This window comes from Martes martes (genome assembly GCF_963455335.1).
Source record: "Martes martes genome assembly, chromosome: 6".
Taxonomy (NCBI): domain Eukaryota; kingdom Metazoa; phylum Chordata; class Mammalia; order Carnivora; family Mustelidae; genus Martes; species Martes martes.
Window position 1 is genome coordinate 118,346,579 of NC_137893.1, and position 14,935 is coordinate 118,361,513.

General features: G+C 42.9%; 1 protein-coding gene across 3 annotated transcripts; it reads left to right on the plus strand.

The window, feature by feature from the left end:
* The first annotated feature begins 1,205 nt into the window (after window positions 1-1,205).
* Window positions 1,206-7,660, plus strand: LOC308344000 (HLA class II histocompatibility antigen, DQ beta 1 chain-like). Of its 3 annotated transcripts, none has more exons than XM_080805288.1 (6): window positions 1,206-1,438; window positions 2,932-3,201; window positions 4,931-5,212; window positions 5,707-5,817; window positions 6,292-6,315; window positions 6,886-7,660. In XM_080805288.1, the coding sequence occupies exons 1-6, from the start codon at window positions 1,330-1,332 to the stop codon at window positions 6,897-6,899; spliced, it is 810 nt and encodes a 269-aa protein (XP_080661414.1). In that variant the 5' UTR covers window positions 1,206-1,329; the 3' UTR covers window positions 6,900-7,660. The 3 variants fall into 3 exon arrangements, with proteins under 3 accessions (XP_080661414.1, XP_080661413.1, XP_080661412.1); XM_080805287.1 differs by having other exon boundaries at window positions 1,256-1,438; window positions 4,931-5,226; window positions 5,694-5,817; XM_080805286.1 differs by lacking the exon at window positions 6,886-7,660 and having other exon boundaries at window positions 1,256-1,438; window positions 6,292-6,473.
* The last annotated feature ends 7,275 nt before the right edge of the window (window positions 7,661-14,935 follow it).

Sequence of the window (14,935 nt, forward strand, 5' to 3'; positions counted from 1 at the left end):
CACCACTGTTGTAATTGCTCTATAACCATGTAACACTGACCTTAGTCATGGGCAAGAGGAGCCTGATAATTAATAGATCTGCTAAAAAGACACATCGATACTGTTGCCATTCATAGTTTGATAACTTAGGGCTGGCCCAGTAAGTGCCACATCTGTGCACAGTCTATAACTCTAACATCTCCTTCCTGGTCAACACCATTAGGCCCCAGGAAATGCTTCTCCACATCTTTTGCTCTCTATCCATGAAGCGAAAGGTGATTGAGTCTGACTTCTGTGAATGTTTGTGGTTTGCACCTTTGCCGACATAGGATGACTGTGCTTAAAAGTGAACTTAACTTTTCAAATACTTTCAGTCAAAAAGCACAAATATAAAAGACTGTTGCATAATGAAGAATCACATGCCCACAGGACTGGGTGTCACTTTTTTTTTCTTCTTCTCAGCTTGTTTTCTTGCTCTCCATATTAAACTGGTATTCCCAACAGTTGCACAAGGCAGCTGAGGAACATTTTGCAATATTAAACAAGCCATATTAGGATTAAGTTTGTATATATAACGATCTGGATATAAAATGCATGAAACATGGTCCATGTTATACCAAGAGAAGCCTAAGCAAAAGAGGTTCAGTAATTTGCTGACTCTCACAAAGCCTACTAGTGGTAGAACTGCAGCTCAAAACCATTTCCTCATAAGAACTATGCTCTTCCCACCACAACTTAAGGCTCCTCAGAGTGTCTAAGGTAATAGAAGTAGCCATCTCTGAAACAATAATTTTCTCTTCAATGAAACATGATGCCACTTATTTCCTACTAAAAATCTCATGCATACAATCTAAAAATCCCAAATGTCACAAAGATGTCTACTCTTGGTTATTTTTCATTCAGTTCTTTAAATCCCTGATGCATTCGATCTCTAGAATTTCTGTAACTAGGAGAAAATCTTCACCTCAAAAGTTCTTCTAGTGTAATTTGATGGAGACATACTGCCAGGCTGAGAACCTTCGTAACTAACTGGACTAAGAACCCTCCTAAAAATTGTCTGCCCAGAGACAGGTGAGGCATTTCAGTTCCAGTGGTGATTGGTTCACTTTCTCGGGACTCTGAACCTAGCTAGGACAGAGAACCTCCCTAAAAACTGAGAACCTTCCTAAAAAATGTCTGCCCAGAGACAGATGAGATACTTCAGCTCTAGTGCTGATTGGTTCCTTGGGACTAGGGACTCTCTAATCCTACTGTGGATGGAAGACTTCACAGGTCTTTATTCTCTGGAGTACTCAGAGCCACCAGGTAGGAGCTGTGTTAACTACTATTTCTTTTCCCTTGTTCCCAGTGATGCCTGGGAAGATGGCTCTGTGGATTCCCAGAGGCCTCTGGACAGCAGCTGTGATGATGATCTTGGTGGTGCTGAGTGTCCCAGTGGCTGAGGGCAGAGACTCTCCACGTAAGTGCGGGGAACCTGCTCCCCAAAGTCACCCCTCTGGGGAGCAGGCTCTGAAGGACCTTTGGGCTAGAGTGTGGAAGGTTCTATGATCTCAGAATATAGTCTTTTATTACAGATTTTCTCTCTTTGGGGTAGACAGCTGTGTTATATTCTCATTGCCACCTCTAAGGATGAGGACAATCCCTATTCCATGGGCTCAGTCCATCCTGGGGATGTTATAATGGGGAGGAGGAAACAAAACATGCATCTGCTACCACTGATGGGACAAAGTGACATTGGAGTTATTTTTGAAAATAGGAATATTTTGAAAGTAAGAAAATAAGAATCACAGCAAGATTTTTCATTTCAGGGTCCCCCAAGACCTTGTATAGGTCACACACTATGAGATTCTGTTTTGGAGAAATATAGGAAAGCGATGGTCACTATAGTCTTTGTGTTTGACTAAAAGGACTCTACATTCCTGATTCTGAGTGAAGTACGCAAGGATGCAAACACTTGCTATTTGAGTGAAGCTGACTGGGTGACCACAGACAGGAGTCTTAACTTCAAGTAGCGCTAGTTTATGGTCAGATAGTAACTTGTGTGGGATTCAGAGACTTGAATTGATGGTGGACTGAATTTAGGAGAAAGAAGAATGTAAAGAAGAGGAAATAGCACATACTGAGAAACCATTTCAGCCACAAGATTAGTATCTTCATATGAATTTTCTCTGGATCTTCCTAACACCCCTATATGTCGCCATTATGACTTCCAATTTACAAATTATATGTATAATATAGGTACTCTGTTTAGTAACCTACTCAAGTTGGTAAGTGGCAGGGTTTAACTTGAAATTTATTTTATCTCATTCAAAAGACTGTGTTCTTTCCATGAATAAATGTTTCTCTCTAGGATTTGGATGGTGTGTGTCCTTCTAGCTCACAGGAATGAGCAACCTCACAGTGCAGTTGGGTGCGGGTGACAGAAACTCAGGGTAAACCCAGGCATTAGAAGGAAGGCCCTTTGCAGGGGATCAAGAGAATATGCTCGTCAGAAGGAATTCAAGCTTCATTTTCGACATTTCTCCTCATTCCCTTGAACTCTCGTGCTTAGGTGGACACTTGTTTGTCTCTGAGGCTCCCTGAAGTTGTATGGAAAATGGGATTTCATGTGAGAATGTCCTGATCTGAGCACAGGGATGGATGTAAAATCAGACTGACTGCCCTGTCTTCCTCAGTTCTCAGGTTCAGACAGGGCTCAGAGGTCCCAGGGCTTGTCCCTAGAGAGCGGCTTTCTTTCCTCCCCTCCCTGTGTGAAGGCAGTTCTGGAAGCCCTCAGAGGAGGGCAGGCAGGCCTGGGAAGGAGGATGCTCAGGGCAGGGGTGACCTGCATCCGAGGCAGAGGCCTTCAGGTTTATCAGGCCGCCTGCCAGTGCCCCACAGGGTCCGCTGTTCGGTGGCTTTTGGTCGGGCTGAGGGGCGAGGGCCTGACTGACCCGCGGTGCTTCCCCGCAGAGGATTTCGTGCTCCAGTTTAAGGGCGAGTGCTACTTCACCAACGGGACGGAGCGGGTGCGGCTGCTGACCAGATACATCTATAACCGGGAGGAGTACGCGCGCTTCGACAGCGACGTGGGGGAGTACCTGGCGGTGACGGAGCTGGGGCGGCCGGACGCTCAGTACTGGAACAGCCAGAAGGACATCGTGGAGAGCACGCGGGCCGAGGAGGACACGGTGTGCAGACACAACTATAAGAATGAGGAGAGGACGACCTTGCAGCGGCGAGGTGAGCGCCTGCCAATCGCCCTCCACCCGTCCCCAGTCCAGCCAAGTCTTCGCGCGGGGAGGGGCGGGACCGAGCGGGGGCGGCGTCTCTCAGGGGTGGGGAGGGGCTGCCAACGTTGGGACTGGGAGGCAGGGCGCGTCCTGGGGCGGAGCGGCGGGGACGCGGGGGCAGAGCTCCGGGACTGACCGGGCTTCCCAGCACTGTTCCCAGCTGAGGCGGGTGGGTCCGCCCAGCGGGGCAGCACTGCCTCTGCCCTTTTCAACACTGCTGCGTCTTCCGGCTCCCTACTTAAGAGTGTTTGCTTTCTCTTTCCCCAGCTTTAAGTATGCAGAGCCCAGGGCGCTGCTCATCCCTGCCCTGGTCCTGCAAGCAATGGTCCCACCCCCGTGAGCCTTAGTGGGCTGGGCCAGGTGGGGGGAGGACACCTGGCACACGTGGTAAATATATTAGTCTTCACAGGCCAAATTTTGACTTTTTTGATTTCAAATTATGATTCATCTTATATGTGCTTTTAAATGGCTGGTACTAGTACTGGATTTCTCTGAGGGGAGGAACTGCTTATCCTTGTTTGCCTAGTGTCTGACCCAGTGACTGCCAGGTAGTGTGAGTGCAAACTTCCATGGAATAAACGAATAAATGTACTTGGCTGCCCATTCACTAGGCTCAAGGGAAAATAGAAAGGTAAATAAGCCTTAAAAATGGACTCTATGAATTAGTCTTTACTATTTTGCTTAATCCCTTAAGGTAAACGTTGTGCCTTGGATCTTAATAACTCAGGGTTTGTGAATGCAAAGTTTAAGAAAAAAGTGTTTACTAAAATTATAAACTGTATTTGCATGGTACTATAAGGCAGAATTTTAATTTCTTAGAAAATCTTAACTAATGTCAGAATAGGAAGAGCTGAGGATTGGAGTCAATAAATTGATGCTATTAAATTATTGAGTAAAAATTGCTTCAGGTTCCCTTTGGCCTAAACCCTATTATCCTCCTTCCCTCTGCATCCTCTCCTCAGGGCATCACCATTCACATCAAGGGTAGACATTCTGCAAGTTAATTGTAGTCATTTAATAAGCACCTACTTCTAGACAAATACCTTACCACACACTGCCTATATGACACCATTCAATTTCAAAACTAACTACCTTGCATATTAGGGATTAGCAAGCACTTTATATATCAACAGGAGTGGAAGGAAAGAAGTCCAGATTTATTATTTTTATTTTCAAAAATTTTATGAATAGTGTCCTGTTTAATACAGCAATCTAAAATTTAAAAATGTTTCATTTTGGGGCACCTGGGTGGCTCAGTGAGTTAAAGCCTCTGCCTTTGGCTCAGGTCATGATCTCAGGGTCCTGGGATCAAGCCCCTCATTGGGGTCTCTGCTCAGCGGGGAGCCTGCTTCTCCCAGTCTCTGCCTGCCTCTCTGCCTACTTGTGATCTCTGTCAAAAAAATAAATAAAATCTTTAAAAAATTTAAAAATGTTTCATTTTATCAATTAATATTAACAATAACTTTCATACGATAATTACTATTATTTCTTCAGACTCTGAAAAGTAAGCTGACTCATGTTTATTTGAACTAATAAAGTGGCCAAGCTCAGATCTTAATTCAAGACTCAGAATCCAGGGATCTTTCCATCCTGGTACCAAGACAGGACTCTTCTCCATGGGGAGACTTGCCGTGCAGTCTCACATCTCACTGTCTTTTCTTGTCTGTTACTCCCCTCAGTGGAACCTGCAGTGACCATCTCCCCATCCTGGACGGAGGTTCTGAACCACCACAACATGCTGGTCTGCTCGGTGACAGATTTCTACCCAGGCCAGATCAAAGTTCGGTGGTTTCGGAATGACCAGGAGGAGAAAGCTGGTGTGGTGTCCACTCCACTTATTAGGAATGGGGACTGGACCTTCCAGATCCTTGTGATGCTGGAAATGACTCCCCAGCGAGGAGATGTCTACACCTGCCATGTGGAGCACCCCAGCCTCCAGAGCCCCATCACAGTGGAGTGGCGTAAGGGGCAATCTGTATCCTTTCACCATGGGCCCCACAGGACAGAGAGCAGAGCTTCCTCCAGCCCGTCCCATTCCAGTCCTCATCCTTGATGTCACTGCTGATGCCCACGGCAGGAGCGTCAGAACAATCTCGATCTCATTGTCTTTCTAGATACTAGAGAGATCATTCTCCACCCCCTGACCCTACAGCCCAGCCCTGTAGCTCTGAAGGATTTATTCTCTGGCTGGTGACTGGGGTCTTGGAGTCTGAGGTTAGGGTTGTGTCTGGAGGAGCAGGTTGCAGCTTCTCCCTACTCTCACGTACCCACTGGGTGTGAGGGTCTGTCAGTGGGTCCTTTCCTCCCCTTATGGGTGGCCAGAAGGGAGCACTGGGCTTGCTGGCACCCCCAGGTCCTGTACTTCAGACTGGACTACAGGCTTCCCAAAGGGACATTGTGGGGTATGGGGACACTCGGCCTGACACTCAGCCTGACACTCAGGCTCTGCTCCCAGGGGCACAGTCGGAATCTGCCCAGAGCAAGACGCTGAGTGGCATCGGAGGCTTTGTGCTGGGGCTGATCTTCCTCGGGCTGGGTCTTATCGTCCGTCACAGGAGCCAGAAAGGTAAGGCGCTCTGGGGAAATGGGGGAGAAGGGCTGTGCCTTAAGGGGGGCCTGTGCCTCTAGATGTAGCTCTTTCTTTCTGACCCTGAAAGGAAGGAGGCTGTGCCGGTGGTGGGAGGAGATGGAACAACCTAGGGGGTAGCTTTGGAATCTGACGTTACTGGGGAAAGGAGCCCCATCACGGAGGTCCCAGGTGGACTATATTCTAGGGCTTCCTGACAATTCATCATTGTCTCTCTGGCTCCTTTCTGAATGCTTCCTTCTTTATGAGGGTCAGAGCCTCTGCTTCCCTTCCTTCTGGGGACAGTTTCATTCATTTTGGGGGATTTAACTTAGGGCAGTTAAGGTCTTGTGGTTGATGGGTAGGGACAAAGTAAAATTCCACTTAAGTCTCTTATCTCACCGCCCTTTGGGGTGAGTGAGAGACTGGCTGTTTGTGTAATGAGACCTTTTTCTGTATCCCTTCTTTTTGTAGGACCTCGTGGGTCTCCGCCAGCAGGTACTAGTTCTGCTCTGATTCGGTGGGGGTGTGGGCACAGGTGAAAGAGGGCAGAGCATGAGGTGAGTGCGCTCAGTTCATGGCCTCGTCCCTGCGACAGAGATCAAGAGTTAGGGAGAAGTTTGCCCAGTTTCTGTAGGCAGACCCAGAGTTGTTCCAGAACCAGGCCACAACTTGGGTGGCATCTTTGTGTGAAACGTGGATCCAGAGCCACGTCTTGGGTGTTCGACACCAGGATGATGCCCACGTTGTGTTTCATGTTGGCAGCTACTGCCTGTGAGAGTTTATAAATGAAAGGCTACTAGTGGTGGAACGAAGGTGAGTTATCATTACATTTAGTAAAACTTAATATCCCCTGAAAGGATAACAGCTGCTTCATAGCCTCCCACACATCTGTGTAGCCGGAGTGCCCTGTTCTCATGAGTTAATAATACCTTTCTAGAGATATTTTGGGAGGTGATGACAGTATGTCCTGGACCCCAACTTTCTCTGATGCTGCAGTGGAACTGAGAAGTGAGGAGAGGGCACGTCCCTCAGGGTCCCCTGTGCTGATCACCCTCTTTTCTACAGGGCTCCTGCACTGACGTCAGAGGATACCTGGGATTCCACCTTCTGTGTTGTCTGCCTGTCCTTGCCCAGAATTCCCAGCTGCCTGACACCCTGTCCCCCACATGGATCAGAGTCCAACAGTGCCTCTGACAGAGTCACCAGGTCACCTCCTGTGACCCCTGCCTGGAGGATCTGACTGTGGTGCTGCTTCCTGCACTGACCTCGGAGTCTCTGCTTGTGAGCTCCCTGCCATCAGCATCTACTCCCGCCCCAAGAGCTTTTCTGTTTCCATTCTTCCTTCTCAGATGGTGCAAGAGGAGCACATTGAAGCCATCTAGCTGAATGTAGAGATCTTAAGTGATTAAACATGCTTATGAGTTCTCTGTACCCTGAGTCTTCTTAACTGGGTGGAGGCAGGAAACCAGTGCAGAAGGAAAGGATCATACTGCTCCTTGAAGGGAAACTAGGGGCGCCTGTGGGTGCCAAGTGAAGAGTAGGCAGAGGAGATAGAAGATCAATCCGATAGTCACATCCTTCATGGGTATTTGGTATTGTTCCGTGCAATGGCCTAAGGGTGTGCCGGCCTCCTTTTAGGTGTGGTGAGCATCCTGTGTGTAAGCTGACAGTGGGATTATGCGGGCACAGATATAGTGGCCCCTGGTGTCTCAGAGAACCACAGGGGTGTTTCCAGTATATCTTGGAATTCACATTGATCAAGGTCCATTTTTATTTTGAGAAAATATAACTAACAATAAAAGTACTGTTTCTGGTTTCATGTGATAGAAACCCAACTCATATTTACTTTGTTCATGTTACGAGGAAGTCTCGGGTCAAGATGATTTCGGAAGTTACTAGATCCAGACATTCAATGAGATCTTCATTTCCCTCTTGTCTTTCTGTTATATCTCTATTTATGCACCTTTATTTCTATGTGTCTCTCTTTGTTCCTCATATTTCTTTCAGTGTGTCTCTCTGCATCTTTTTATTCTATTTCTTTACTGTTGTAATACTAACAGTTGTAGTACTGTTAACATATAATATTATGCTAGTGTCTGGTGTGCAATACAGTGATTTGACAATTCTGTACATTACTCTATACTTACTACAATACGTATAGTCACCATCTGTCACCTTATTACAATATTATTGACTACTTTGCCTTTTTCTCTCCATGGCTTATTTCTTTTATAACTCTAAGTTTGTACCTCTTAATCCTCTTCAGCTATCTTGCCTATCCTCCCATCCATCTCTCCTGTGGCAACCACTCGTTTGTTCTCTGTTTTTACAAGTCTGTTTCTGTTTTTTGTTTGTTTCTTTGCTCATTTGTTCTGTTTTTTTAGATTCCACGTATAAGTGAAATCACATGGTATTTGTCTTTCTTTGATTTATTTCACCTAATATAATACCCTCTAGCTCCATCCATGTTGTTGTAGATGGTAAGATATAATACTCTATGGTAGAGTAATATTGCATTGTATATATATGTCACATCTTTATCCATTCATCTATCAATGGACACTTGGACTGCTTCCTTATCTTGACTATTGTGAACAACGCTGCAATCAACATAGTGGTGTCTCTGCATCGTTTTATGTCTGTCTCTGCCTCTCTGTCTCTGCTTTGTCTCTCACTCTTTCATTGCATTTCTGCCTCTGTTTCTATCTGCATCTTTGCCATTATTTATCTCGATCCTTTTGTCTCTGTCTGCATCTCTCTTTCTCATTACCTCACATCTTATCTTGTCTTTATTTCTGTGTGTGCATCTATCTGTCTCGTTCCGTTGTGTGCTTCTACAGTATCTACCAACATTTGAACAATATTAGAAGATTCTGATTGGCCAAGCGTGAGTAACGTGCACATCTCTTAAAAACACCCTCACTTGCATTGGGTGCAGATAACTAGCCTTGTATCCACCCCTTTTACTGGGGACAGGTATTGGATCTTCCAGGTCTTGGTGAAGCTGCAGATGACTCCCTAGTGGAAATATGTCCACCCCTGCCATGTGGCGCACCCTCCAGAGCCCACCACAGTGGAGTGGTGCAAGGGGCAGTTTGTTCTTATATCATGGACCCCAGGGGATAAGTGGCTGAGTTCCCCTCTGCTTCTAGAGTCCCTTTTTGGGGCACCAACTCACAACCATTCCACCCCTTATCTCCTGGACAGTCTCCTAGTGGCCTTAATGAGCTAGGATTCTCAGAGGATAGGGTTCTTCTTGTCTGTGAACATAGTGACTTTTTGATTCCTGACAGGTGGTAAGGAGGTCACTGTACAGAGTGGCTCCTTTGATGTGGCCCTGGCAATAAATGGTGGTCTCAATCTCAGTCTCCAGGTTTTGTTATTAAGACATGTCGCTGGGAACTTTACTTGGAGGTTATGAAGGGTGATGCCAGTGAGTAGCAGGCTTCTCACCTCCCTGCTCTCCCACTCACTCAGTGGGTCTGGGTAGCCAATGGCATGTCCTTTCGTTTCCTGGACAAGGTCAGAATGGCGAATGAGGCTTCCTTGATGCCTTTGTCTTTCTTATTCATGTAAGACATCAGACATGGGCAATATGAAGGTGGACAAATACTGACATTCAGGGTTTTGCTCTCCAAGGTCATGGTCTGAATCTGCCCTGAACAAGATGCTGAGTAGTCAGAGTTTTGTACTGGTTTTGTTGTCTTCCTCCAGGGTAGGCATTGTCATTCCCTACGGGAGTCAAGAGAGAGAGTGACACTCTTGGGAAAATGGGAAGGGATTGTGCTAGGTGTCCAGGGAGCCCTTTGTCTCTGTATGTAGCTCTTTGCTTTTGACCCTGCAAAGTCAAGAGGTAGGGCTAGAGTAAACCAGATTCAGAGTTTAGGGAAACATTGAACTCTGATTTTTCTAGTTGAAACCTAAGCTCTATTGTGGTGTTAAGTAGTAGAGTGTATTCTAGGACTTTCTTACAGGTCAGCATTGTCGTCTTGGTCCTATGCAAGAAGGTTTCTTCTTGTTGTCTTTTTTTTTTAAGGTTTTATTTTTAAGTAATCTCTACACCCAAGGTGGGGCTCAAACTCAAAACCCCAAGATCAAGAGTTGTATGCTCCACCAAGGAAGCCAACCAGGTATCCTTTTAATAAGAGGATCAGAGTCTTCTTCCTTCTGTGACAGTTTCATAGAAACAACTATTCCTTGCTGCCACATTTCATTGGGGGAACATAGTCTTTAACTGTAATTTAGTCAAAATAAGAGCAGCCTGCACAAAGAAGTTTGCTAACAAAAAGAGCTGAGTCTTATTAGGCTTATTCCCTGGAGAAAAATGTATGGGTGTCCTAGAATAATCTACTGGTTGTGAGTATTTGGTCTTACTTTCAATCAAATGGCAGTATTCCTTCTTATTCATGGCCAAATGCCATTGTGAATAAATACCACATCTTCTTTATCCATTTATCTGTGGATAGACTTAGGATATTTTCATATCTTAGCTATTGTGCTAAGATGTGAATAATGCTGCAAAAGACATGGTAGTGTGGATATTACTTTGATATCCAGTTTTCATTTTCTTTGAATATATACCTGAAAGTGAGATTGTTGGATCACACAGGAGTTCTATTTTTAATTTTTCAAGGAACATCCTTACTGCCTTCTATAGTGGCTATCTACCATACCAATTTACACATTCCTTCTGAGAGTGCATAAAGTTCCCTTTTCTCCACATCCTCACCAGAACTTATCTCTTGTCTTTCTGATAACTCAAATAGGTGAGAGTTGCTATTTAATTGTACTTTTGATTTGCATTTCCCTGATGATTGCCTAAGTTGAATATTTTATATATATGTACTGCTGGCAAGTTGTCTGTCTTCTTTGGAAAAATGTCTACTCAGTTCCTCTCCCCATTTTTAAAATCGTGGTCTTCAAAGCTACTTTTTTTTTTTTAAATTTTAAATTTTGCCTCAAGTATATTTAACATACAGTACTATATAGTTTCACGTGTGTAGTAGAGTTATTCAACAATTCTATATGTTACTCAGGGTTCATCATAATAAATGTAGTTTTAATCCCCAATGCTGATTTCCCCCATCTGCCCACCCACCTCCCCTCTGGTAGCCCTCTGTTCTCTACAGTTAATAGTCCATTTTTTGATTTTCTCTTTTCTCCTTTGTTCATTTTGTTTCTTAAATTCCACACATGAATGGAATCCTATGGTATTTGTCTTTCTCTGACCAACTTGTTTTGCTTAGCATAATACTCTCTAGCTCCATCTACATCATTGTAAATGGCAAGATTTCATTTTTTTTTTTATGGCTGAGTGATATTCCATTGTGTATATATACCACATTTTCCTTTTTTTTTTTTTTTAAGATTTTATTTATTTGTTTGACAGACAGAGATCACAAGTAGGCAGAGAGACAGGCAGAGAGAGAGGAAGGCAAGCAGGTTCCCCGCTGAGCAGAGAGCCTGATGCGGGGCTCCATCCCAGGACCCTGGGATCATGACCCGAGCTGAAGGCAGAGGCTTTAACCCACTGAGCCACCCAAGCGTCCCTATATACCACATTTTCTTTATCCATTCATCAATCAATGGACATTTGGGCTCTTTCTATAATTTGGCTATTGTTGATAATGTTGCTATGAACATTGGGGTGCACGTATCCCTTCGAATTAGTATTTTTGTATTCTTCGGGTAAATACTTAGTAGTGCAATTGCTGGATTGTAGGATAATTCTACTTTTAACTTTTTGAGGAATCCTCATACTGTTTTCTAGAGTGGCTGTACCAGTTTGCAGTTCCCACCAACAATATAAGAAGGTTCCTCTTTCTCTGAATCCTGAGTACCTATTGTTTCTTGTGTTGTTAATTTTAGCTATTCTGACTGGTGTGAGGTGATATCTCATTATAGTTTTCATTTGTATTTCCTTGATGATGAAGGATGTTGAACATCTTTTTCTGTGTCTGTTGGCTATCTGTATGTATTCTTTGGAAAAATGTCTTTTCATGTCTTCTGCCCTTTTAAAAATTGGATTATTTGTTTTTTAGGGGTTGAGTTTATAAGTTCTTTATACATTTTGGATATTAGCCATTTATCAGATATGTCGTTTGCAAATATCTTCTCCCATTCCATAGGTTGCCTTTTATTTTGTGGACTGTTACCTTCACTCTGCAGAAGCTTTTTATTTTGATGAAGTCCTCATAGTTTATTTTTACTTTTGTTTCTGTTGCTTCAGCAGACATACCTAGTAAGGAAATGCTGTGGAAAATATCGAAGAGGTTGCTCCCTATGTTTTCTCTAGGATTTTAATGGTTTATTTTCTCACATTTAGGTCTTTAATCCATTCTGAATTTACATTTATGTAAGGTGTAAGAAAATGGTCCAATTTCATTTTTTTGCATGTTGCTGTCCAGTTTTCCTAACATCATTTGTTGAAGAGACTGTCTTTTTCCTACTGGATATTCTTTCCTGATTTTGTCACAGATTGATTGACTATACGGTTGTGGGTTCATTTCTGAGTTTTCTATTCTGTTCCATTGATCTTTGTGTCTGTTTTTGTGCCAGTACCATGCTGTTTTTATCATTACAGTTTTATAATATACCTTGAAATCCAGAACTGCGATGCCACCTGCTTTGCTTTTGTTTTTCAAGGTTGTTTTGGCCATTCAGGGCCTTTTGTGGTTCCACAAAAATTATAGGATTTTTTGTTTTAGCTTTGTGAAGAAATGCTTTTGGCATTTTGATAGGGACTGCAATGATTGTGTAGATAGCTTTGGGAAGTATGGACATTTTGACAATATTTGCCTTTCTAACCCATGAGCATGGAATATCTTTCCATTTGTTTGTGTCATCTTCAATTTCTTTCACCAATGTTTTTAGCGTAAAGATCTTTCAGCTCTTCAGTTAGATTTATTCCTAGGCATCTTATTATTTGGTTGCAATTGTAAAAGGGATGATTCCTTGATTTCTCTTTCTGCTACTTTATTACTGGTATAAGGAAATGCAACAGATCTCTATACATTGATTTTCTATCCTGCTGGTTTACTGAATTTGTGTGTCAGTTCTAGCACTTTTTGGTGGAGTCTTTTGTGTTTTCTACATAGAGTTTCTTATCATCTGCAAATAGTGAGGGGTTGACTTCTTCCTAGCCAATTTGGATGCCTTTCTAAGTCTGATTGCCATAGCTAAGACTCCCAATACTATGTTAAACAACAGTTCTGAGGGTAGACATTCCTGTCTTCTTCCTGACCATAGAGGAAAAGCTTTTAATTTTTCCCCATTGAGGATGATATTAGGAGTGGGTTTTTTTTTTTCATATATGGCCTTTATGATGCTGAGGTTTATTCCTTCTAATCTTACTTTGTTGAGTATTTTGATCATGAATATATGTACTTTGTGAAATGCTTCTTCAGCATCTACTGGGGGGATCATATGGTTCTTATCCTTTCTTTTATTAATGTGGTGTATCACATTGTTTGACTTGTGAATAGTGAACCACTCTTGCTGCCCAGGAATAAATCCCACTTGATCATGGTGACATGATTCTTTTACTGTACTGTTGGATTTGGTGTGCTAGTATTTTATGGGGGAATTTTTGCATCCATGTTCTTCAGGGATTTTAGCCCGTACTCCTCTTTTTTAGTGCATTTTTTCTTTGGTTTTGGTATCGGGGTTATGCTTGCTTCATAGAATGAATTTGAAAGTGTTCCTTCCATTTGTATTTTTTGGAATAGTTTGAGAATAGGTATTAACTCTCCTTTAAATGTCTGGTAGACAGGCACCTGGTGGCTCAGTGGGTTAAAGCCTCTGCCTTTAGCTCGGGTTGTGATCTCAAGTCCTGGGATCCAGTACCACATCCGGCTTTCTGCTTGGCGGGGAGCCTGCTTCCCCCCCTCTCTCTACCTTCTTGTGATCTCTCTCTCTCTGTTAAATTAAAAAAAAAAAAAAAAGTCTGGTGGAATTTTCCTGGGAAGCCATCTGGGTTTGGACTTCTGGTTTTTTTTTTTTGGTTTTTTTTTTTTTTTGGAGATTTTTTGATTACTGATTAAATTCTTTGGTGGTTTTGGGTCTGTTTAAGCTTTCTGTTGCTTCCTGTTTCAGTTTTGGTAGTTTATATGTTTCAAGGAATTTATCCATTTCTTCCAGGTTGTTAATTTTTTGGCATATAGTTTTTCATAATATTCTCCTATAATTGCTAATATTTCTGTGGTTTTGGTTATTTCTCATCTCTCACTTGTGATTTTTTAAATTTGGGTCCCTTCTGTTTTCTTTTTTGATGACTCTGGCTTAGGGTTTATCAATTTTACAATTTTTCCAAAGAACTAGCTCCTGGTTTCATTGATCTGTACTTTTTTTAATTTATTTTTTTTTCCAGTTTCTATATAACTTATTTCTGCTTTAATCTTTATTATTTCCTTTCCTCTGCTTTAGGCCTTAGGCTTTGTGTGTTGGTCTTTTTCCTTTAGATGTAAGCTCCTGTAGGTATAAGTTTAGGTTGTTTATTTGACATTTTTCTTGCTTGTTAAGGTAGGCCCGTATTGTTATATACTTCCCTCTTAGGTCTACTTTTGCTGCATCTGAAAAGTTTTGGATGATTGCATTTTCATTTTCATTTGTTTCCATATATATTTTATTTTTTCTTTGATTTCCTGGTTGAGCCATTCATTGTTTAGTAGCATGGTGTTTAACTTCCATGAATTTTGGTCTTTTCAAATTTTTTCTTATGGTTGACTTCAAGTTCCATAGCATTGTGGCCAGAAAATATGATGATATGATCTTTTTATTTGTACTTGTTGAGGCCTGAATTGTGACCTCATATATGATCTGCTCTGGAGAATGTCTCATGTGCCCTTAATGAGAATGTGAATTCTGCTGTTTTAGGATAGAGTGTTCTGAATATATCTCTTAAGTCCATCTGGTCCAGTGTGTCAGTCAAAGCTATTGTTTTTTTGGAGTGCCTGAGTGGTTCAGTGGGTTAAGCCAATGCCTTCAGCTCAGGTCATGATCTCAGGGTCCTGGGATCGAGGCCTGCATCGGACTCTGGGTTCAGCAGGGAGCCTGCTGCCACATCTTTCTCTGCCTGCTGCTCTGCCTACTTGTGATCTCTCTTTTCTCTGTCAAA

Bases quoted from the DNA above. Each gene is read 5' to 3' on its own strand.
- LOC308344000 (XM_080805286.1), top strand. From the start codon at position 1,330: ATGCCTGGGAAGATGGCTCTGTGGATTCCCAGAGGCCTCTGGACAGCA. The intron at 1,439-2,931 runs GTAAGTGCGGGG...GCTTCCCCGCAG, and splicing joins TGAGGGCAGAGACTCTCCAC to AGGATTTCGTGCTCCAGTTT. The intron at 5,818-6,291 runs GTAAGGCGCTCT...TTCTTTTTGTAG, and splicing joins CCGTCACAGGAGCCAGAAAG to GACCTCGTGGGTCTCCGCCA.